The 25,576-nt window shown below is 45.0% G+C and overlaps 1 protein-coding gene across 5 annotated transcripts in view; it reads left to right on the forward strand.

The window, feature by feature from the left end:
* PAX5 (paired box 5) overlaps positions 1 to 25,576 on the forward strand; it is a 138,871-nt gene that overhangs the window by 59,891 nt on the left and 53,404 nt on the right. For 3 of the 5 annotated variants that reach the window (XM_048292345.1, XM_048292348.1, XM_048292346.1), the window contains exons 7-8: positions 10,339 to 10,395; positions 14,383 to 14,512. In XM_048292345.1, the coding sequence (XP_048148302.1) occupies positions 10,339 to 10,395; positions 14,383 to 14,512 (187 nt within the window). The remainder of the gene's footprint in view (positions 1 to 10,338; positions 10,396 to 14,382; positions 14,513 to 25,576) is intronic. The other 2 variants (XM_048292349.1, XM_048292350.1) reach the window with 1 other exon arrangement.

Below are 25,576 nucleotides of genomic sequence, written 5' to 3' on the forward strand. Positions count from 1 at the left end.
TGCTTCTCTCCTCGTCGGAGCATTGGCTTTGCTGGACTACATTCCAACTCATATGACTCTCTGTGGGGGGCTACCTTTGGCTCCAGGGTTGCCAAGTGTGAGTCCTTTTCCTACACATGGAAGCCCTTGTCACCTCCTCCTCCCCTCTGACCCATCAGAGAGGAGGAAGCCCAAAACACCAAGGTAGACAGCTCCTTAGAGAATTGCATTATATTTCTGTTTTTAAACATCCCTTTTTCTTCCTCCTGACTGCTCTCAAATATGACTATATGTAAAAATACAAATTCACAAGATAAAGAAAAGGCCAGCCTTGCTGTGGCTTGTGCTCCCACATCTCTGTCCTTGTCTCTTTTCTCTTTGCTCTGCATAAAATGTGGAGATGTCTTCTCCCCCGGCAGGCTCCCCACATTGTGCACAGGCTCATGCGAAGGAAATGTTGGTGACATGTGGCACAGTCAGCAGCTGGCAAAGGTAGACCAGCTCTCCTGTGCTCTGGAAGCTCCTCAGGGACTGAGATGCTACTGAGGAGGAGTGTGGTGTGCTTTTTCCCTGAGAGCCTGGTGTCTTGGTTTGACAGACATGTACCTGCCAAGGAAGGTGGGAACCTCCCTTGGAATGGAAAAAATATGACCCCCTTCCCTCTGAATTATTATAACTTCGAAATTAAGGGGCTTTCAGGCAAAGATATGGGAAAAAGAATTACAGTTCTTCACTAGTATTTATATGTAAAACAAGGCAAGCAAACAACACTGGCAGCAACAACAAACAAAACCAGGAACCCAGTGCCAGCCTCTCTCGGCCGCAGGCACTTTCCTCTCTGGTGCAGTTACGGACACAGCCGCCAGGGGCGCTGGTGGCTCCTGGCCAGGCAGGGCTGGTGCGATGATTCCCCCGCGGCTGCAGGGGGTGCTGTGGCGCAAGCTTGTTCACATCTTCCTCACGTGGTAATGGCGAATGGGATGGATGGCAAAAATGGGCTGCAGCAGGAACCTCGGAGCAGCAGCTGGAACAGCAGGGATGATCAGATTCCGGAGTAGCAAATGAAATGTATCAGAAACTCTGCAGCTGTAGCAGGAGCCACGGGGTGTCCCAGCAGGCAGGGAGTGCAGGGCTACAGTGTAGTGAAAATCCTGGAGCAGTGGCAGAGAAGTGGTGGGGCTGGGCAGTGGTAGCCCAGCTCCTGAACATGGCCAGGAGAGGCTCCCTTGGAGGGGGAAGGAGCTCGGGGATCCCAGGGTTTCTCCTGAGGCACCCGAGAAGATGGTGAAGAGTCCTTTTCTAGTGAGGTAGGGTGTTGATACGCTCCCAGTGCAACAGCTGCTCTTACGAGCAGAGCTTCACTCATGGTAGGGGAAGGCAGCAGGAGAAAGAACCCTGTGGTGGTGCGAATTCTCCCCCCAGTGATCACAGCCTGTCTCCCCTCCGATGTCCAGAGCGAGAGGAGCTAAACCCAGCCCCCCACCCCCTGGCCGAAATCTTGAGGTATCTCTGCCCTTCCAAAGACAAAAACTCCCAGGTAAGAAAGTAGCCAGCTGCACCCTTCCCCCACATTCGCCGTTTCTTTTGCCTCTTAAGTACTGGTCATTATTGTCTCTTAGCAACTGATGGGACAAAATTCCGTGAGTGAAAGAAACAAAAGGAAAAAATCCTAAACCTGAACACCCGGGGAAAATGTTTGGAAATTGCAGCCATAGCACGATTCCTGTTGGGTAATGCTGGAAGGGGATGTTTTTCCAGCTACCACATTTCATCTCAGCACCTTCCACCAGGTTTACACCCAGAGCTTAGTGACTAGATAGAACACAACATATTGCAAAGGCAGCAGGTGGTCTCCACCAGAAGATTTTCTATGGCTTCTAAGTGTGATAGAGAGATAGGAAATCTAAGAAAAGCTTTCCGCACTTGTTATCTTGATGGAAGTGTTCACATTTCTTTCAAATTTGGGAACTGGCATTGAGTAATTGCATCTCTTCGTTTATTGTGTGTTTCGCAATAAATAATTTCTTTTTTTTTTAGTTTAGAGAGATAAACCAGGTCTTTCACCAATATCAGACAATGTTGTGTAACAGCACTAGTTGACCAGTTATATCAAAACTGACCAATCTCCTTTGGTCTGTGTTAGCCCCACAAGAGAAGGAAGGACAAATCTGTGAGTAAACACACTTGCCTGTTGATTTAACTAGTGCCTGGCCCACTCACATTATATTCGAGATGAAGGGCTTGCACCAGCATTTGAAGAATGGAACAAGACTTCTCTACTTAGTCCCCAGTAAATGTCTGGGTCCCACAGACTGTGACAAGTTTCAAATACATTTTCCAGTCTTAGTTTGGAAATCACTGCTGTTTTACACTCATTCTGTGGGCTTTCTCTAAATCTATCCATCACCTTATAATTAACAAAGATAGGAGTATGCTCCCTTGAAGAACTTGATGTGCTATAACATCTCGGAAGGAGCCAAACTCTTCATGGCGGTACACAGTGGGAACACAACAGACAGAGGCATGAACTGACACAAGAGAGGCTTTTCAGGGTCCAAAGTTGTGCAATCTCTATCTGTGGTGATTTTCAAGACCCAGCTAGACAAACCCTGGAGCTGCCTGACCTGGCTCCATAGCTGGCCATGCTTTGAGGGACCTCTGAAACTTCCTTCCAACCCAGGTCATATCACTACCTTGCTGCTCAGCCACTTTATTTATTCCAGTTGTTATGATGTGTTTAAGGAAAACCTTTGTGTGGTTACAATGAAAAGTGTGGTTGGAGTGGAAGAGTAGCACTGGTTCATCCAGTGTAGAGGATAGATGGAGAGTTGTTTGGCATGAAGTGCAAAGGAGTTTGAGAAATTGGCTTGGTGCAGAGGCTGGGTTTTCAGAGGAATGCCATAGTTTTGTGTTGCCCTTTTTTTTAAGGATGGCATTGAACAAAACAACCTACACCAGTGTCCGAATGATGACAAAACGCAATTGTGGAGCTAAGCCACTTCCAAACAAAGGGGACCGATTTAAAATTCTTCTCTGCTCATATGAATAGTGACTGCTTAAAATTTGTTTGCAGCAGAATTTTCCAAAATAATAATAAAAAGATAATCTGAAAGGAGGGAACTCCTGCACTAAGAGAGTAGATTAACATGTAGGGGGATGATTTCAGCTCTGCTCCTTTCACCCTGAAAATGGAATGAAATAAGGGCAACATTGGAGAGACAAGGGTTTCTCCTGCAAAACGCCCTTCAGGCTCAGGGCTGACCTCAAGTCTGAATCCGTACAGATAAGTCATGAACAGAGGGCTGAGGGAGAGCAAAGTCCTGGAGGTGGTGAGTGCTTTCCTGGAATAGGAGCTATGGAGTGAAGCCAGGCGTAAGAACTGCACTTGTCAGATACTTTGTTAGGCTTGGAGTATTTCACTTGTTACTAGGACCTCTCTAAATAATTGAAACACAGGATTAAGTAATGGATTAAATTATGTTACACAAGAAATTGTCATCAGATTATGTACCTGATAAATGATTTTCAGGCACTGTCAAACTGCGAGGCTCAGTACCAGTGGGAGATTTTATTGATGGCACAGCCCCCACGTCTGTGTTTTTGTTCAAATGGTTCTTCTCTGGTTCTTGTGACTGGAGAGGACATTTTGAAAATATATCCCAAATACCTCTCTGGCATAAGAACTGGAGACGCTTTTGGTGTGGAAGAGGTGCTCAGGTAATTCTGGTGGTGGGTTCCTTTCTGGTTGCCTGATGCTGTTTGCTTGTGGTGATGCTCCATTGCATGTGTGGTGCCCAGGTGTCTTCTGCAGTTCTATCAGCAAAATAGTGAGTATTACAACACCAGTGTGCCTGGCTGAACTTGTCTTCCCAATAGAAAATGTTTTGATAAAAACTGAAATGTTTCACTGAAACCTGTCATCTTTGATGATTTTTCTGTGTAGAGGGTCTGTCAAGCCTGTCATGATAGCAGGGAGGTACAGGGCCTCCAGCAGCAACAGTCTGTGGGTATCATCAGACAGAGTCTCTTTCCTTGGAACCAGCACCCTATAGGTACCTTGACTTGTCAGCCTGTCTCAGTTTTGCTTAGATTTTTATACCAATATGCAGACAATTTCTGGTGTTTGTAGGTATATTTCTGAAGGTGAGGAGCTCATTTCCCTGCCCCATGGGCAGGTAGCAGAATGTTTGTTCCTGAGGGGAGTGCTGTCCTGCCTCAGTCTCCAACATCTTGTCCTGGAGCCTTCACACTCTGTACCTGTTGCTGGTCAGATTTGGTTGTCAGTGGGCTTCAGGTAATTAGCAAAGGGGGAAAACAGCTCAAGATTTACCCCACAAGATGAATGCGGTTCTGAGCCTATTGATCCTTACTGAATGTCACATCAAACTCTGCATCACTCCCTTGATGTTCTCTTGCCCAGGGCCTCCATCTACATGAGGCAGGCCTGCAGCATGCATGAAGGGCAAGGGGCATCTCCGCCACTCCACATTCCCAGCACCCATCCTGGCACTTCTTGTTTTCAGGACAAAACACTCTGGTTAAAATATCTAAGCCAGTCACTTTGCCTGCTGTCAGTGCACAGGCTTTCTCCAGTTCCTGCTGCCTCTTTAATTCCGCGCCTCCAAGGACATGTAATCAGAAAGTGCTGCATAAAGTTTCTGAAAAACAACATTTGTACTTACAGAATCACAGAATTGTTAAGGTTGGAAAAGACCTTTAGGATCAAATCCGACCATCAGCTCAGCACCACTACCATATTCATCATTAAACCATGTCCTCAACCATATCCACATGTTTTCTTAACATTTCCAGGGATGGTGACTCCACCACTTCCCCAGGCAGCCTGTTCTAGTGATTTACAAACCTTTCTGTAATACATTTTTTTCCTAATATCCTACCTTTTCCTATATTTCCTACCTCCCCTAGCATAGAACCGTACAGTCATTTAGATTGGAAAAGACCATTAAAATTTCTGGCTTTTCCATAAACATGCAGTAATGAAAACTGGCCTGAAATATTGTGGCCCGTACCATTCTAGTTCAGGTACAGGTGAAGAAATGAAAGAAAAACTTTGGAAAATTATGGGGGTTTTGTTTAATGTGTTTTTTCTTAGTTTGTTTTTGCCTTTTTTTTTTTTTTTTTAAATAAGATCAGTTCCATATTGGGGATTTGATCGGGAATTCAGCATTGTAGAGAAAGTTTCCACCCCAAAAATGGAAGGCAGAAGGCTCCTGACCCCCACAGGACCACCAGGCTTCGAGGGGCACCAACAGGAAAAGCAAAAGTCTTTTGGAAAATGAAGAATGTGTGTTACTTGGTGTTTGGCTTTGAAATACAGGAGTTTGTGGGTTGACATGGATTTGTTCAGCTTGGACTTTGCAACATGCCACAGAACAGCAAACTCTGCAGCTTTCTCCTGGTTTTCCGCTGCGTAAAGGTTTGGTGCCCTTGTAGGTTCAGTGACTGCAGGGGCTTTGGCTACCCATGAGGCTTGGACCCTTGTAATCTGCCATGGCACACCACTTTGAGACCAGTTTATTGTACACAATGCATAATATGATACAAAACATGCTATACCAGGATTCTCAGATGGCATTTGTGAAACACCTTTGGGTAGTTCATGTGAAAGCATTACAGAAATACAGACTGTTCTTGAAAATTTGCACAAGACTTTCCAAGTGTCAGAAGCCATCGGCGGGATGGATTGAAGATCTGGCAATATTGGTGCCAACCTCATACATTCTCAGTGTGCATTTATATTTCTGATTTGTATTTCTCCACAAGGAAATACTTGGCCATGCTGAGGGTTGTGCTTTCTTCTCTGCACACTCATGCTTGGTGCTTCAGTGGAAGCAGAGGAGCCACCGTGATGGAGGATTGTACCTTTTCCCTCCTCCTCTGGATGAAATTGTTCGTGTTGAGAGGGAAAGTGTCCAGTTCCTGTCCTGAGAAACAGCTCATTTTAACAATATCTTGTAGCAATTAGAGGCATAAAAGCCTAAATTCTGTTCTGGGTTTACAAAAAGCAAACTGATTTTCCACCACGGTGTTACGCTTTATTTCAGTTGTGTGTCTCATGCTTTATTTTGATTAGGTGCCCCCTTTTTTAGCATTGCAGATAGGATGGTGGAGGCTGCTGAGAGAATTCAGTTGCTGCTGGGGAGAGGGCAGGAAAGAGGGGAAGAAGAGAAACACCCCATGTAAGTCTGGCGGGAATGTGGGAGAGGAGCTAGTGAGGGCTGCCCTGGGAGGAGGAGGAGGAGTGCTGGAGAGAGGAGGGCTGGAGAGAAGAGGTTGGAGGGGGTTGGGGCAGTAGCAGACACCGGTGTTGCAACATTGGAACTGGGACCAGGCTCCCACAAAACCTGGTTTGGACTTTCTGCTTTTCTCAGTAAACTGAACTGGGAGGCTCTGTCATGGGGACAGAAAGGAAGAGCCTGTGCAGGATTGGGCAGTGCTGATGAGGGTGGGTGGATGCTTGGGTGAGTCATCCTATCATTTTGTGTCCTGCAAGAGACAAAGCAATGTTTGTATTACACAGAGAGATGTCAGAGTTGTTGAGGACAAATATGTTATGTTGAAACTAGCAAATCCTAGCAGAAACAGAGGTTGGCGGTTGCAACTGTGGTGGTGTTGCTGTTTCTTTTCATCCAGGCACTTGTTAGTGGCCAGGTGAGGCTGAAATCTGGAAAGCCACCTCAGTTCATTGTGTACATTTACCTCCCTTGGGCTGGTCTAACCATGGCTTTTGGTGGAGGCTTCTGTTTGCAAACCAGAGGAAGTTTATGGCTCTTGAGGACATAGTTTAGTGGTGGCAGTGTAGAGTTAACTGTTGGACTCAATGGCCTTAGAAGGCTTTTCATTCTCAATGATTCAGGATTCTGAGAGAGTCTACTGGCCATTTATGCCCTTGCTAGACATCAGGAACTGCAGTGGCCTATGAAGGGCTTGCTTGGAAAACACCTATCTGAGCATCTGCAGGTCTCTGTTCTCTTCCCATCAGAGACCTTCCCAGAGATCAAGGACAGCAGGCACGAGGGATTGCCCAGCAGGGATTTGGCAGACTGACAGGTCCACTGAGTACATGCCCAGGCACTGCACACACTACTCAGGCATTGCTTTTGTCCAGCCTGCTACCTCTGACTAAGAAACAATAATAAAAACATTTCCAGCAGCCAGCGTGTGCAGTGTTCTGTGCTGCTGCTCCATGGGGTTTTGCTGCTCACTATGGGCAGCCTCACTGGCACGTGTGTGTGTGTGACTGTGCATGAGTGTGATTTCCTGGCCTGTGCAATGCCACATGTCTTTAAAATTATAGTGCCCGTTTCCTGCTGAAATAATTTCTACATAGAGAGGCTCCTATTACAGCAAGAGGAGTGTGGACGTCATGATTTATTATTATTTATGGTCCCAGGGCCTTGTTTATGCACGATGGGTTAGGTGCTCAGGATAGAAATGCCATTATGCAAATGACATTGAATGTCCTTACTGAGCCTAAATAATTTTTGTGTTGGACGATTAAACCTCATCTGTTATTGATATGGGCTGCAGTCGGGCTATTAAAGAGTCCCAACAGTACTTACTCCCAGTAATGGGAAAATTGAGAGGAAGAAGCTAAACAATTGCCTCAAGTGTGCCGTGATTGTCTGGTAGGAGTGGAACATAACGAACCCCCTGAATGGAAATCGTGTTTACTACTTAGGGATAAATAAAAAGAGAGAACACGCAATAAATTGTGCTTTGTGATCTGAATTGGCGCACCAGAGAATTTGCGTACTTTCGATTTACTTATTTGATTTTTTTTTTTTTTCAGGGGTGGAGGGGGCAATGTGATTGGGATGTAGATACCGCAAGCAGTCAGGAAGGATTCCTGCAGTATGTGCCCCTGGCTGAGTGGCTGGGGATAGCTGTCCTCCTCAGAGCTGCGCTGATGCTGCGCCGTCCGCTTTGACACAGCTGTGCAGTCACATTTTGATCAGTGTTGATAGCTTATGAATTCCAAAATTGACAAAATTTACAGAAAAATGAGGATAATCCATCTTCCTTAGCAGCCTGTCAGGAGCTGGCTATACTTCATAATCTTCAATTACAGATGCTATTTTCAGACATTTACATGCAGATATTAGAACAAAATGAAAATGAGAAACAAAGAGTGAATGGAAATGCAGCTATTTATATGTATAAAAGAAAAACAACAGGTAAATTCTAGGCATTTAGATTGGATTTGGGTGTCCCTTTGGAAAATCTGAGAATAGCTGCACCCACTTATGATTTGCACTGTGGAAATGTAAATGTAGTGTATCGTTTCCCATATGCAGATAATGTGAAGACTGGGTCAAAAACAGGTCAGTTATTTTGAAGTATGAGGGTAAATGTGTTCATGGCAGGGTGCACGAGGTAATTCTCACTGCCTTCAAAGGAATGTCTGGGGATGTGTACAATCCTAATTGGATTTGGGCTAAAATGAAGCACAGCTGTTAACTTTTTATAAAAATATATGTATTGTGAAAGGAAGGTTCAGAAATACTCAGTTTAAACTGAGGGAAGAAGGTTGTACCACTGAAATCAAACTTCCACATTCTGTGAGACAGCAATGAGCCCAATGTGTCTGAAAACAAAGAGAAACTAGGATTTGGCCCAAATTAGGAGTGTAAATAACGTTTGCTCCAAAGTAGGATTGGTTTTGGTGTCAGCAGTAGCCAGTGCAGGGAATATCATGTAAATTATGAAATGGGGGGTGGCTGGCAGGTGGCAGTGGTGAGACTTTGACGTATAGGTTCCTGGGAACCTTTCCCACCCGTATCCTCAGTGGCTGAGGAGAAGGGCGTTAGGCTGGATTTTCCATTCCCATGAAATTCCAGGCAGAGCAGCAGTGGTGCCTGTGCAGCTGCAAGAGGTGCTGGGTTTCAGAAAGCCTGGGGAGATTATTTAGAGCTGCTTTGGATTAAACTATTCGAACCATATCTAATGTTACAAATTTCTTCCCTTTGTCAGGCTGAGGTGCGGGTTTCTGTAGCCAGCCTGCCTGGCGTGTGCCACTTTTGCCTCTATTTATTAATGAATTTTGAAGTATTAAGATGTGATGACTTGGAGATATTTGGTGTGAGGTCTGGCTTGCTGCTGCCATAAGGGGTGAGCAGAGGGTGTGGTGGATGTGATCTGGGTGACAACACTGTGCCTCTCAGGGACCTCAGTGTCTTTTTTGGCAGTGAAACGTCTTGATGCACCATCTCTGTCAGGAGAGAAGGCAAAGCACATGATCAGTGAGGAGGCAGTCTAAGCCGTGAAGCCCCAAGCTGGCACCTTGCACTGATGGTCTGAGCTCCTGTTGAGCTGCTGCTTTTGCTGCTGCTGCTGGATCCTGAGCAGCATCCTGAGACTGGGGGTGGCTGTGCCAGTGGCAGGAGAACACAGGAGGTATTATTTCATGCCTGCCTGCTGTTTTGATTTGGAAAATCTAGCAGATGCAAAAAGCAACATGTGCAAGTCCCAGTGGACCCCAGCTGGCTCATTTTAATGGCCATTTGCCCTGTGCAGCAGACAGCTCTTGTCTGTTTTTGCTTGGTGCAGTCTCTTCAGGAGCATTGTGAGTGAGGTCTGTGCCCCACGAAAGGGATGAGGCAGAAAGGGGATATATTTGTCTCACACCTCATGGGTCACAGCACTGCTGCAGGGCTCGTCCCAGCCTGTGGGAGCTCCCTGAGATTCCCACATTGGCACTGAAGAACCAGGCTGTTTCAAGGAGTGGCCTTGTTCCCTACTGTGTGTCCATCTTCTCCTGACACTTTAGGGTGAAATCCTAGGTAAATATCAGAGAGAAAATTTCTGTACACGTAGGGTGGATTGACTTTTCTGTGCGTTATGCTCAGTCATCTTCACCAGAAAAAGTGCAGGTTGAAGGTGGTAGTGGTCTGCCTCTCTGCTTTGCTGTAGTGCAGCAGATTTGAAAATGGTTCTGAAACCCTCCTGCACACCTTTTGTTTCCATTTGCCTATCAAGTCCACCACTCCAAGGGGATTAATAGTTAGAAATAAAGCTTTTGTAATGGAGGTGGATGTGCAGAAACCTTCCCGTTTGCACTTCGCAGAGAAGTCAAATTGGAGGGACTGTGCAGACCCTGCTGCTGCAAGAGGAGTTGTGCTGCTCCCAATAGGTGCATGGAGATCACTCCTCTCCTCACCACTGCAGTCACTCCCCCCAGCTCCCATCTGCCAAATCTGAGCCAGAGCAGAGTAGGATAGGGCAGGGGAACACATGAGATCTGGTCTTGCCCCTCCTTTCAGTTTGTCCTTCTCATTCTCTCTTTTATATATTCCTCGTTTCACATGTCTGTGTTTTCTCTCCTCCATGCTATGGCAGTGGTGCTCCATGCTGATGAGACAGTGCGTGGTACAACCGCAGGCACTCATTTTTCAGGTAATTTCTAGGGTAATGAACACCCGTCTCTTGCTTTTTCACCTACCAAGCAGAAGGTCAGGCTTCCTGCTGCACGAGGAGGGACCCTGGCCATGACAGTCATTCTGGGCTGTTTCTTGCCAGCAGTGGTGCCAGCTCACCAGTGCAGGAGCCAAGTCTGAGATCCCTTCTGCTGCTCCCACCCCAATCAGCTGGAGAAGCTCTTGGGGAGGGGCGGCAGGAGAGTTCAGCAGGAGGGTGTCAGTGGGGGCATGGGGTGAGGGGCTGCTCCATGAGCGCTACCTTCCCCTGGGGTTTCCTTTCCTCTCTGGATGGGGTGCCTGAAAGGAAGAGATCTGCCTGGGGGGAGTGGGAAGAAGGGATGCCACTGTACCCCTCATGAGTGGTTCAACACCCAACACTGTGAGCCCACAGTGTCAGCAAGGCTTTTGCTTTTTCAGGGGGTTCTAGAGTCCCCTGGCCCCTCCACGGGGGTGAGGAGGCCTGCAGACAGCACCCATGGTCTGGTTTTAGGGTGAAGGCTCCTGTGCTCTGCACCCCTGAGTCTCCATTCCTTGGGGGCCAGAAGATGCCTCTGTCGACCATCACCTCCCTGCAGCACTTTGCTGTTGGCAGCACTTGTGTTTCTTTTCTGCCCACAGACAAGTGCTGGTCACTGCCACTGGGACAGCCCAGTGCTGGCCATGACCCCACTGCTTTGCCGTGTAAACTGTAACTGCAGAGGTGGATGCAATGTGTGGGATCACTCCTCCACTGGGACTGCATGAGGAGAGGGAAGTCAGCAATCACAAGGGCTGCCCCTCAGCCTGGACTTGCTCTGCCTGGGTGCTGGAAGCAGTGGCTGCTGGTGTGGCTGCTGGTGTTCAGCTGATGGTGGTTCCAAGGAGGGATCTGGGCACAGCAAAGTAGCTGGAAAATCCCTTAAAGTCCCACTGTTCTTACCTCTGGGAAAAGTTGCTGGGCCATTGCGAAAGACATGCAGCTCCTGTATGCAGGAAGTTATTGGGACCAAAAGCAGGGAAGGACCCCAAATCTCCATTTTGCACATCTTCAGCTCATGCCTTCTCATTCCTACCAGTGCTGCTTGGCTATGGGCTCTCCCTCCACACTGTGCTGAGCAACTGTAATGCTTCTAGTCCCTCCAGTCTGCAGATGTTGTTTCATGGTTTGGGACTGTGCCACTGCATACTGCTTCAACTCACTATGGTGCAGTGACATGGAAGAGCGCAGGGTACCACGGTCGTGACCCTTGCCAGGTTATGCTACACTCTGGTTGCTGCTTGCTTGACACTAGAACTGGTCAGTTTGTCCAAGCTCAGAGGGCTACTCCTGGCTCATTGGCATAGTGCTTCCAGGTCATTACAGCTAAAACTCTTAACTCTGGTCCTGTTTATCCCTGTGTCAGTTCTTTGGACTCCTGAAGGGAAACAAGCTATGGAGTTACACATTCCCATGCCTGAGAATTGCAGTTGAAGGCTCAGGCTGGTTCCAGTTGGGTTTGTGATCTGGGATGTGCACCTCCTTCCTCAGTCCCCTCATGTGACCCAGCCTGTGGCAGGGGTCCCATTCCAGCTGGGTGCTTCCTCCCAAACTCCAGGTGCGCAGCTCTCACTTTGTAAGTGGGAAGCCACATTCACTCTCTGCCTGTTGGGAGTGGTGGATCAGCACCCCACGGGAGGATCCAAAGAGATTTTCTAGTCTTGATATGGTACAGCTGTGGCTTTCATAGAGCAACACGGGTGAAATCAGGCATCCTTCCCCAGGGATTGGTGTGTGCTCTTCTAGAGATACAGAAATACCAAACAGCAGCACACAAGGACAGGTTTTTCCTCTGCTGTGCTGCCAGCCCATCCATGCTTTTGCATTACCAGCTGCATGGGATGTCTCTGCAGGGCTACTGTTTCTCTGATGTTTGGCCAGATTAGGGTTTTGGGAAAAGAAAAAATCTAGCGGTGTCTCCATATGTGCATGTACCCTGCACAGGGGAAAGGAAGGGTTGGAGACTTAGAAGAACATGAAATGGTGTGGGAAGGCAGAGAAATACATCGTGGTGTGATGAGGAATGAGAAGAAGGAGCTTTGATTACAGTTCTAGGAAGGAAGAAGGCTGGGGCCATTACTGGCATTCTCTGCTGAGGAGGGCGGTTCCCAGGGCTGTCCTCTCCCAGGCACTGAAGTGGGGAGGAGTCAGAGATGTGTGTGTCTTTGAGGCAGTGGTGGTAGGCAAAAAGGGCTTGCTCCATGAAGGCGTGACAAAAGTGAGGGCACAGAGGGTGTTGAAGGAGGAATGAACAGTACAATTTCAATGCAAAGGTTATGTAGGATCCTAGGAGACAAGTCAGAGGACTCTGATGCATGGGCTAGATGCTTGACAAGGCCGGCCAGCAGCTGATCCCTGGTAAAATGTATTTTGCATGCTCATCTGCAAGGGGTTTGTATGGGGGATCCTTCAAGGTGACACGCTGTACTCCTGCGTCATCCAGGTGTTGTCTGCAGAAAAAATATGTTTATTACACAGAAGTGTTAATACAGGATTATCCACGTAAATTAACTTATGTTTGAGTGAGATGTGAGCTACAGAGACACCAGCACATATACCTGGCCAAAGTGCTGAGTTAGTGTCAAGAGCCAGATTGTGTGCTGGGTTCTCAGAGAAACTTGCAGGAAGGAGAAGGATGTATTCACTCAAATCATCTTTTGCTTCCTTAAAAAAAAAAAAAAAAGTTAACTTATTTCGATGTCACATTCCTGGAAGTGTTCAAGGCCTAGTTGGATGGGGCCTTGAACAACCTGGTCTAGTGGAAGGTGTCCCTGCCCATGGTAGGGGGTGGAATAAGTTGGCCTTTAAGGCCTCCTCCAGTCCAAACCAGTCTGGGATTCAGTGTTTTTCTGAGTTTTGTTTTGGTTGCTCCAAAAAACCTCCATGAGAGCCTGGGTTCATCTGCATTTCTTCATCTCTGCACGGCTTCTACATTGAGTTAATCTTGAGGAATTCATTAGGGATTGGCATCACAGTGGCTGCTCTTCAGTTTACCTGTTCCCTCTGCAGTTCTTCATTTGAAGTCAACCTCCAGTTGTTATGGGCACGATTGCCATTTCACAAAGAAGGGACTAAAACATAAAGGGCAGATGGCAGGGAAGGGAGAACTTTGAAAGAAAACTTCCCAGATTTGTGGGAATGATCCTGACAATAAGAAATCATTGAAAAAGGGCAAATGAAAATAAGTTCTGTGCCATGTACATTTACATCCTCTAGATGCATGGATTGGCCTCATTGGCTGTAGAATACTGTAGTTACAGACACTTAGGGTTATAGGACACAAACAGTCTGATTTCTGAGGACCTGTGCTTGTTTACCATAGCCTCTTTCTGTTAACGAGATTAAGAAATTCTTTGGAAATGACACAACATCCTTACCACAGTCAGGTGATTTATTTTTAAATAACTTGGATTTAGAAACGGTTAGCTACAAATGCATCCATTAAGCAAACACATATGTATACATACCTTTTCTTTCCTGTGAGATGATGAAGAAATGCAACATTTTCAAGAAAAGGGAAACGGGACACCCTGTTCCCACCTTCTCATTAGTGCATATCCCCTCAAGTGCCAACACTGAAATGTGGAGAGTATGGAAGTTAAGAGGCATGAAAATTTTTCTCTAGCAAAAAAGTAGCTTGCACTTGGCAGTTAAGCTACAAATTTTCCTCTTTCAGGAAAGCCTTGTTACATATTAATGAGTTTGGCTTTGGTTTTATAGACAAAACCGGTTTTGGTTTTATAGAGAACACCAGTGATAGGCACAGACCCACTTATTGAATAGTTTGAGTGTTGAAAAGCCTAGTGTAAATTGAGCATTGCCTTTAACACTGGCTGAACAAATGATCTTTGAGTTCTATATTACATCTACTTTCTGTTGCACAGGCAAAAAAAAGCTCTTGATTAGTAAATTTATTGTCACTAAAATGCGTTTTGTTTCTTTTTCCAGGCAACTGAATACTCAGCCATGGCCTCGCTAGCTGGTGGATTGGATGACATGAAGGCCAATATAACCAGCCCTACTTCTGCAGATTTGGGAGCGAGTGTTCCTGGGCCTCAGTCCTATCCTATTGTCACAGGTAAGTGATTTTCAAACACTGATAAATAGTGTGAATTGTCTGTACCTTCAAACTGCACGGTGACGTCCTTTATGGAAGAATTGTGTCAGATGTGGAGTAATTTGCTCAAAAAGTCTCTTTTTGAATGTGATTTCGGGAGCTCTGTTGAAAGTCAGCTACATGGCTTGTGTAAATCATTTGTGTTTGTTGTAGCTGACAGATGGAGCATCCATCCCTCTTGTTCAGGAAAGGATGTGCCCCTCCACCCCAAACATACATCCTGAATACCACCACATCACCAAAAAGCAGAATACTTGTCTCTGCTTTTGGGCTTTGCTGCTCATTTTTTGTAAATGCACTTGGTATGTTTGACTGGATGGAGTTTTTATGACAGTTCAAACTAGCCTGAATTTTGGATGCTCATTTTATACCATTTCTGAATTGTACCTGTGCACTAAAGCTGAGCATTTAAATGAAAAGCAAAGGCTGTTTGCTCAAGGAATGCCACATCATCTGCATTTATTTAGCAGGCATAGAGCAAGAGTTAAGGAACAGCTAGAGTCTGATAAATGCTTTGGTCACCTACTTATTTGGGTCTGACCCCATTGCTTCCAAGGAGATTATCCAAATGGTAAGAAAATTATGAAATTGTGTCCTGAATTAGTTGTGCAAATCAGGAAAAATGAGGGCTTTTAAAATTTAAGGCTCTGTGTTTCATATGAATGTTACCTCTGTGTGTTACTGCTGTGTCTAATTGGTGCAAATTTCATTGGATTTTCTCTGTTTTGGCAAAGATTGGACATAATTCTTTATTTTGTAGCTACAATGGAAGATAATACTGGTTTTTGTATAGTATTACTGTGTCTTTAAAGCCTTACAATCTCATCTAGCAGAGGAGCAGTTTTGAAAACAAGTGTCACAAAGTTGTTTTAACCCAGTACAGCATCAGTCTTTGGCTTTTCTTGACAAAGTTTAGGAGGATTCAAAAGAAATTGTAGAGTTAAAGATATACATGTGTACCTTGAAGTGGAAGGAGAGAGACTTCTTTTAATACCTGTCTCATTCTGGATGGGTGGTTTGAGTGGTGGACTCATAGATAAGAAAGGTGTCTAGGGGCGGATGGATGGACAGAAAGAGGGACTTCTGGAGATGTGTGGCTTTTAAGAGGTAAGGAGATAGAGCTTCGATACAGATATATCTGTGTCCATCAGGAGTCTGTGCTGGAGCCAGTGTTATCTAATATCTTCATCAGTGACACAGACAGAGGGATCAAGGGCATCCTCAGCAGGTTTGCAGGTGACACCAAGCTGAGAGTGCAGTAACAACCCTGAAGGACAGGGCCATCCAGAGGGACTTGGAAAAGCTGCAGAAGTGGCCCATGGGAATCTCATGAGGTTTAATAAGACCAGGGTGCACCTGATGCTGCACTTAGGTTGGGGCTACTCCCAGGATTGATCCAGGCAGGGGACGAACAGACGAGCAGCCCTGGGAGAAGGACTTGGGTGAGAGCTGGCCCTGCCCTGGCCGCGTGTGCTGGGACCCAGAAACCCCCCTGTGCTGGGATGACCCCCAATCGGGGGGGGCAGCAGGGGAGGGGGGATTCTGCTCCTCTGCCCCTCTCAGGTGAGATCCCACCTGTCTCCAGCCCTGAGGCCCAGCACATGAAGGATGTGGAGCTGCTGGAGCCAGTCCAGAGGAGGCAACCGAGTTGATCAGAGGACTGGAACACCTCTGCTGTGAGGAAAGGCTGAGATAATTGGAATTGTTTGGGCTGGAGAAAAGAAGGCTTTGGGGTGACCTAACTGAAGCCTCTGTCATCTTCTAACGGACTGCTCACCCAGAATTTACACCTGGCCAAAATGAGGTTCAGCCAAGAGCTGTTGTTTTGGCTGGTACATCAGCAGTTCTTCGTTGTTTTTACACTGGTTTAAGCACTTCTCATATGTCTCATGTTGCTACTTCCTTAGAGTGTTGCGAGCTGATTGATCACATTTGTTAGAGTAAAACCTACTACAGAGGTGATGCTGCAAAGTTCAATATGGATTTTACAGAGGTTCTCCCTGTGATGTTACCTACACTTGAGCAAAAGTTCCAAATGTTAAATTTGCAAGTTCTCCTCAAGAACATGGAGCAGACTTTATGAACAGCAAGTTCTAGAAAAAAACCTGCTATCAGTCTTACATATGTCAGAGTGACAGCTACAACAGGACATATTTTGGAAGACAGTGGGTATTTATATCTTTAATTTGACAGTGCTGTAGAGTTTTCTATCAATGGCATTCATAAAACTTAGATATACATGAGCATATCGAAAGTCTTTTAAAACCTATGCCTTTTGATATATTTTTGGAGGAGGTTGTCTACCTGCTATACTCTAATTTTCTTTCTTAACAGCCGTAGGAATTGTTTTGTGCTGGTCATGCTTTGGAAGCACCCAGAAGTCCCCATCATGATCTGGGCCCTATAACAATGGGTACATACTGTATGCCTGAGTCATACTCCCTACTCTGAGGCTTTCCTGAGGAGCTGAAAGAGATGTGCAGGTTGTCAGGAGCAGGAAGGTTTCAGTAGCAAGCTATGCTTTGTAATGTGCAAAGAATGTCCATTACAGCACACTTGGTGGTGCATTTCTCGCTGTAGTTCTGGACAGATTTCTCTATTTTCTCCCCAAATATAACTCATTTTTTCAGTCACAACTCTTTTCCCAGCCTGTTTCCTTGGTGGGACAGGGAATTTGGAAAAGGAGACACATTTATTGACCCTATTTCCCTTGTAAGCACAAGGTGCATATTGCCATGGGACTTCCATCTGTGGTAAGTATCTCTGAAAATCAGGAGGTGGGAAATGGTGCACAACGGTTGTTATGAGTGCAAGGTCAAACAAACGTCTGGAAACGCACCATCTACCCTGCCTTCTCAGAGCTTTTTTTTGTGGTCTGTTGTCTGACCAAAGCTGTGGTAAAATCCAGTGATTGGTTTAGTGTTCTGTGGCTGGGATGGGCAGGGGTTGATAGGCGATTGATAAGGCAACAGTCCCTGGAGGAAGGTCAGCTTTGTATCAGCCCCAGTTCAGTAGTAACGCCCTTACTCATGAGAGAAATCCTGCCAGAACCACCTCCTGGTCCTTGGCTCCCCTCAGTTCAGAAGAGCCTAAGCCTCAAAGATCCATGATGACATTTCCCTTGTGAACTGCTCCTCACTGGAAGAGGAATGGCCAGCCTTACCTCTGGTCTTCTCTTGAGACTCAGGAAGTTTCACTGCTTTTAATTTCTTCCTTTTTTTTGAGTGTTTCCACTCTTCCTTGTTTCATACAGGCTGTCCTGTGGTGTATGTGAACAAACTCAGAGAATGAAGCTGAAAGCCTTGGGGGGCAACATGTTTTAGCATGCTAGGTAGTGTGTTTTCAACTATGAAAGTGAGGATTAGTTGGATAAAAGTCCACCAAATGTCCAAAGTCTCTGGCTGGTGGTGTTAATACCTTGAGGTCGATCTCACTTCTCTGTTGACATTCCAGATTATAAACAATTTTGTAATAGCATCAGTGTCATGAGACCAAGAGCTGCTTAAAACACTGGCAAATGAGTTGTGGTATCCAGAGCAGCACTGGTGGGCTACATCTCTTCTACCGGGAACTCTTCTGGTTGTGTGTGTGAAGCAGAGCTGTGGGCACGATGTTTCAACACAGAATGAGGCTATTGGTAAGGCTGAAAAGTGAATAACTTGAAATATGAAAGCCAGGAACATTTTTCTCCTTTCTATAGCTGTATCTCCTGTTCAAGCTTAATCATTTTTAATGAGAAATTCTGGAGTAATCTCGGCTGCGATATGTGAAGAGAACTTAGTCTGTCTTATGTTGTCAGTCTTAAATCTGTAAGACTGTAAAAGAATTTGATGGAAATAAGTCTGAGAACAGAACTATGATTACTTTTCTTCATTGTTCTTGTTACCAGGTTGTGGTGTCACTGGATGGAGCCACAACCTGTGAGTGCTCTCTGCATTTACAAACCAATGACTGAGGCCCAGCACATTGCTGCTGTTGTCAGCAATTTCCAAGCAGCCTGTGATTGTTACTAATTACCTCCAGATGCATTTTCCCTGCTTTGGCTTGCTGATTTCAGCGTGATTGGTGTCACTTTGAGAGGACAATGCCATGTTAAACTGATATCTTTATGTAGCTCTCCAATACTGTACTGGGGGTGGATTGGTAAACCCACAGCAGCCCAGCTGTGTCCAGCAGTGGAGCCAGTTTGTACTTACAGAGCCAGGAGTGGCTGTCAACCAGCCTCACCTCACCCGGGGCAGAGAAGCATGATTTACTGGACTGGGGTCTGAACGCTATATCACTCCATTAAAAGAAGTGGCACAGAGCAAAGTGTTGTCAGTGGGCTTCTTGTCTAGCACATGCTGGAGTAGAGGAGCCTGGTCTTCTTCCATGCTGGGACATGTCTATCACCCTTGGCCCACCTGCTCTTCCTCACATGCAGGGAGAGGCTGAGACTCTGCCAAGTATGGACAGGTTATGTCTTATCCTCTGCATTCAAACTTGCATCCTCCAAGCTTGGAGCATTACATTCCTTGCTCCTTTGTACAGTCAGCCTTGTAGACAATGGTTCTGGAGAGCCAAATCCTTGGACTTTCCTGCCCATTTTGTATGCACATCAAAAAGGTGATAAAAACAGAGCAAGAGCAGGATCAGAGTCAGTTTATTGTCTGGCGGGATGGGGAAGCCATTCTCAATGGCTGTAATCTTGGTTACCTGCTCTGGCTTGCATTGCTGGACTCTTGTCACCAGACATAGGTGATGCCAGATGTGAAGCTGAAGTGAACACAGAGCAGACTCCTCCACCCCTGGGAAGATCAGCCTGACCTTTTCATTACTGTGGATGTATCCAACATGTTAGGTGTAGGATATTGTGCCAAGTAGTTATTCATTGGTGGCAGAGATCTTTGGCTAATGCAGGTAACAGGGGTATGTTTAACAATCCATATTCCTGGAATTGTGTTCAGTTTTTGTAGTTAGGGAACACAGATGCTAAAATGGGATAAATGCAGGCGAAAAGATAAAACGTTTCTTGCTACTGTTCTGTGGTGGCATGTAGTGCTCAGGTGGCCTCCTGGCATGTTTCTCCTTAGGACTGCTCAGTCTCATCCGCTTCCTGAGTCTTCATGCTACTTTGTTCATGCCATTGTGATGTAACTGCAATTTTTGAGCCATTGTTTTGCCAGGTTTTGTTGAATGGAAGGTATTATTGGTCCCTTCTGAAGCTATGCATGAGATGATGGAACCGCAGTTGGACCGGACACTGTGCCAAAATCAACTGCCCCTGAGGACTTGAGCGTTTTCCGCCAGTATGAATTCTGATGCCTTCAACAGGAGGAAAAAGTCACTACTCTAAAATCCCAGGCTGATCTCTTGCCAGGATTAAACACTGATATATTTCAGCACTTAGCTCAGTGCCATCCAGAAGGACTTACTATTTTTTTTAACAAGAAAACAAGTGGCAATAGGATGCAGATCACTTCCAGAAGAGTGGTAACAGATCTTTCTCAGCCTGTGGATGGAGGATTCCTCTGAGCAACCCTAGAAACCAGCCTTTGGCTGGAGGGGTCTGGAAAAATCCCCCTCTCTCCACAGGCTAGGCTTAGGTATTGAATTTGGACTCAACACCTAATTTTTTGCATAACCAAGTTAGCTGAACTGGGTGAACTCCCGAATTGCTTTCTAATCTCAGCTGCACGATGTTTCCGTGGTTGGCTCTGTGCTTCCATGCTTCTGGGTAGGAGCTGTGTGTCATTGTTTCTTTGGTGGGATTGTGCCCAGTGTGGCTCTAGGACAGCCTGCAGTACATGTTACTGGGACCACTGGTACCTTCTGAGGCTCTGCCTGTACCAGACTGGGCATGAAAATGGAGTAGGTGGGTAAGGAAGCTTTCTCATAATTTATTTTACTTTTTGTACATGAATTTAAAGGAACATTTTATAGATACCACAAAACATGGAAGGAAAATATGGATGTTTTGGGGGGGGGGGTTTGATTTTGTATCTTTGTGTCTTTTTATTTTTTTTCAGTCAGAGAGTCATTTACATTGGGAAAGGTCTCCAAGATCATCAAGTCCAACCATTAATCCAGCACTGCCATGTCTATGATTAACAATGTCTCCAAATGCCTACATATCATTTAAATCCCTCCAGGGACATTACTGCTGTGGACAGCCTGTTTCAGAGCCTGATAGCGCTTTCAGTGCAGAAAATTTCCCTGATGTCCAATCTACGCTTCCCCTGGTGCATCTTGGGGCCATTTCATCTTGTCCTATTGCTTTCTAGTGACCAGTAAAGATAGCAGCCTTCAAACTCTTTCCCTGATGAAGACTGTAGGGGCTGCGTCCCTCTGGTAATGACTGGGAGAGTGTAAGCAGAAGAGAGGATATTGGGGTTGTGTAAACATCTTGAAATCTGGCCTATTTCTTTTTATGGCTTTGGAAATTAGGTGTCTTAGGGCTACACAAGAAAAATTAAGAGTTCAGTCGTAATAGTATGTGGTGAGATGTGTACATCCAGGTAGAATATTTAACCAGTGTGGATAGGTGAGGTGGAATGTGGTCACAGACTGAACCCTTTGGTCAAGGTCTGGATGACCCATGAAGGAAGGAAAGGCTGCCTTTCTGTGCCAGGTCTTGGCTGGATTCTGGGTGCTCATCCCACATCAGAACAAAGTCACAACCTCTTTCCAAGTTCCACCTTCTCTTTAATTTTTAGTTTCACCGTGCGTAAGACTAAAGTTTAACTCTGCTCTCTGAACCTAGTGCTGGCAGGAGCCAAGGAATTAATGCTTTTCCTCTGGCTTGTGACTTATTCGATCTGCCTTTTATGGACCATTTTTTATGATCATCTGAGAAAACTAAGTATTTTTTGTGTCCAACTGAAACAATATTGTGACATTAGAGGCAAAAAAGGGTCCCAATGCATGCCTTTGACGAACACATAATGAAATACAACTTTTCTCTCCTTCATGCACATCTCATGTTTACAGTGAAGACTGCTGTTATTTTAGAAGTGCAGAAATTGATACAGGGTTAGTATTTCATTAATGAGAAGTAAAAACGTGCCTTAATAATGATAGGAAAAGCATTGTGGTATCTGCTGGTGGCAGTTCCTTATTTTAATTTGTATATTGCTGCAGTCAAAAAGAATGAACCCAAGAATCTCCTATCTAGTTGATTCAGCATTTGTATGTTGTTTATTGTCATGAATTCAGGTCTAAATCCAGATCTTCCTGACCACAGTGAGAAACCTGGTTTCATTAGGAAACCCTATTTATTTCTTAAATGCATTTGCTACTTTGTATTTTAACAGTGACTGGGAGGACAGGGTTGTAAAAAGAAGATTTGGTGAGAAGGATGATAGCTCAAGGGACCTTGCAGCTGGAAATGCCAAGGCCTGGAGAACGACAGTGTGGGAAAACATAAAGTATGCCTTTAATCCTCTGTCTTTTCTGAGAAGTAGAATTTCTGTGTAGAGATAACGTAGGTGTTTACAGAGACTTGGAGGCCCTCTCCCAGACATTCTTGAGCTCTCTGTCTTGGGAGAGAGATCAAAGCAGAGATCATAAAAGCACAGAGGAAATTCACAGCATTGTGAAGTGTTGCACAGCCCATTGATATGTGAGGCTGGGAACAGGCCACACACTTTTTGCCCCTGCTAAGATGGAATAAGCTTAGCAGTGTATGTGTCCCTGTTGTGCCAGCATGGTGATGGAATAAATCTACTCTTTACACTTCAGCTGCGGATTTTGGCCACCTTGGTTACCTGCATATATTTGATCCTCTCACAGTGACACAGCACTGGACTCTCTTTGGTGATGTCTCACTGTTTAGGAGGTCTGTGGCTGGTCATCCCTGTAGCAAGATCTCAGGTGGAAAGGAGAAAACATCTGCAGAAGGTGACTTGTCCAAAGAATTTCTGAATATAAAGTTAGGGATCCTCATCAGGATGTGCCTGTTTCTTTCCAATGGCTATGGAGGGAATGAGGAGTGCTTAGTTTAAGCTGGACCTCTGTAGGTGGGATGAACCTGTCCTGGAGAGAGAAAGAAGGGTCACCTGAAGATCCTGGAGAGAAGTGTTATCCAGCTGATAGTCAGCAGCTGTTTTATGGCTGTGCTTTCACCAGCTGGCCAAAAGGATTTCAATTATTTTGATTGAAAATCTAAAAATATTTGCATTTTTCAGTGAAAAGTTGTTTCAATTTGTACTTCCTGTTCCAACTGTCTGAAATAAGAGTAATGTAACTTTTTCACAACTCCTTCCTCTCTTTTTTTCTCCCCTCCCATCCCTATCTTCAAATCAACATGGTTTTGCAGAAAGTAAAGGTCTGGATTTGTTATTAGTACATTTTCTTCTGCAAAAATGCTTTGGTGGCTTTTTTGTTGTTGTTGTCTATTTGTAATAGCAAAAATAAAAAGTCTTCTTCTGAGGCTATGTTTTGGTCATATAACGTGTCCTTGCCTGGAAATGTTGATGTCTGTTTAAACATGGAACATAGTCACAGAATTATACTTTAACTTCTGTGGGACTGTTTTGAAGTGCAAATTGGTGCTGGTAGATGGATGGTTTCTAGTGAAGCATTATGCTAAGATTTACAGCTTACTTTCTACATTTAATAGATAAAAGTGTGGATGCATTTTCCAATAATCTATCCATCACTCACAATAGGATTTGCCATGTTAAAGACTTGAAAAAAGGCCACATAAACTCCTGTGAAAAGGCAGCCAATCTGAAAACCAGAAGTGTCATTTTTAATGAGAAGACAGAGTCTAACTGTGACACTGTTGAGTTTTTCCATTTTTATGAATTCTTATCTTGCCATTAAAGAAGAAGAGCATTTGAGAAAGCAAACGAGGGCACTTGTACCCCACTAAGACCCAGGCTATTAACTGCCTCTTTTTGATGATGTACAGCCTGACTCTGTTGGGAGTTTGGCTGTGGAATTAAATGTTGAATTTAACTATGGTAAACATATTTTGGTGCAAAGCATGTATAATAACAATTTGCATTTACATAGCATCTTTTACTTAAGGATTTTGCGATTAATTAATTAATTCAATCTGTTTCCCCCTGCCCCAAATACCACTGTGGTATGGATAATAAATACAATTTTAAATCGAGCAGCTATAGCAGGAGGATTAAGACAAGAGGGTTCTGATGCCTTCATGCTGGTCCTGATTGTGGCGGGCCTGGGGCTTGTTCTGCAAACATGCTGAGCAGCCTTGTCTTGTGCTCACCCTGGTCTGAAACACCCTGAAAATAAAGGGACATCAAACCAGCTCCACACTGGTGGGTGGAAAGTGCTCTGCAGGCTTCACGCACAGTGTCTTGTGCTGGTGTTTGGGTGCTGGGGATGCTCACACGCAGCTGTGCCACCCACTGCCATGGCAGCTGGGGGTTCGTGTGCTCAGGGCTGGCTGGCAGCTTTAGCGCATCAACAGCCAGTTCAGTCCACAGGTAGCATTTCTCACTGCCATATAAATGCTGAAATCTGTTGTAGATCTCCAATTTGGAAATAATTACCAAAAAAAAGAGAAAAAGGAAATAAAGGAAAGCATTCTAATTAGCTTAAGTGCTTCCTTAATTGCTTTTTTTTGTCCCACAACAATAACGAAACATCTGAGAGTTTCGTTGTATTTCTAGGTGAGTAGAGGGATGCATTAGCATCTGTGCATCTGCACACCACAAAAATAAAATCTAGTGGCAATCTGAGTCAGGCTGCAGAACTTGTTTCTAGGACAAGGTAGTTGTTTTGATGACAGTGGTTGAAGACCTCTGAAAGATAATGAGGAGCTGGAATGTGTCCAGTGCCAATCAGTGGAGCTGGGGAGGGGTCTGGTGCACAAATGTTCTTAGGAGCAGCTGAAGGAGATAAGGGGGCTCATACTGGAGAAGGGGAGACATGAGGGGACCTTCTGGCTCTCCACAACCCCCTGACAGGAGGGTGGAGCCAGGTGGGAGTCAGGCTCTGCTCCCAGGAAACAAGGCACAGGACAAGAGGACATGGTCTCAGGATATGCCGGGGAAGGTTTACATTGAATATTGGGAAAACATCTTCAGTGAAAGGGCTGTTCAACCCTGGCACAGGCTGCCCATGACAGTGGTGGAGTTGCCATCCCTGGAAAGATATACAAGCCATGTGGATGTGGCACTTGGGGACATGGACTACTGGTGGCCTTGGCACTTCTGGGGAATGATTGGACTCTGATCTTAGAGAGCTTTTCTGACCTAAACAATTCTATTATTCTGGTCTTAGTTGCTGAATATGAGTTAACTCTTAAATGATACCTCACCAGTTGGGAGACTCTATGTATTTGAAGTGAATTGACCATCAGACCAGCAGTTTTGGGAAGTGAGTAGAGGGAATGGTAAAAGAGACAATTCTGGGTCTATGTGCACCCCTGGGCAGTGGAGAGCATGGCAGGACGCCACTTGCTGTCTGCTGTGTGCTCACACCTTCCTACCATCCCCTAGAAATGAGAGCATGCCTTAATTTTTTTAATTTAGGAGAAATCTGGGAGAAATCTAGGTGAAACTTAAGAGGACTCAAGAAAGAAAAACTGCAAAGTGTAAAGTGTTTGAAGTCATGTTTTAATAATGCTGCAGTGTACTTTTTGAGGAAAGTTTGTGCTTATGTTCTCTATTCTTTGAAAGAAGAGCTCTTCCTGTAGTTCCGTCCTTGGAAAACACTGTGTTAGCCGAGAATAGAGATTTTATAACCTACTTGTTTGTTTGGGTTTTTGTTTGGTTTTTTGTTTGGTTAGTTGGTTGGTTGGTTGGTTTTGTTTTTTTGGTGGTTTTTTGGGTTGGGGTTTTTTTTTTGGTAATGGAGCACTGTTTCTTTATTATTTCATGTTACATTAAGGCCAAAAATGTGTGAATTTTGGGTTTTGTATAATTTCTCATAAAAATGTTGAACTGTAATAAAAAATATGCAAAAAGAAAAATGAAGTAGAAAAAAAGGAAAATGTCACTGGCAATTCATCAAAATACAAGTTGCCTGCCTTTGAGCTGTTTGATGGAATTGGCACATCTACCAGCAGTG

Source organism: Corvus hawaiiensis, chromosome Z, assembly GCF_020740725.1.
Source record: "Corvus hawaiiensis isolate bCorHaw1 chromosome Z, bCorHaw1.pri.cur, whole genome shotgun sequence".
In the NCBI taxonomy this organism is placed as follows: domain Eukaryota; kingdom Metazoa; phylum Chordata; class Aves; order Passeriformes; family Corvidae; genus Corvus; species Corvus hawaiiensis.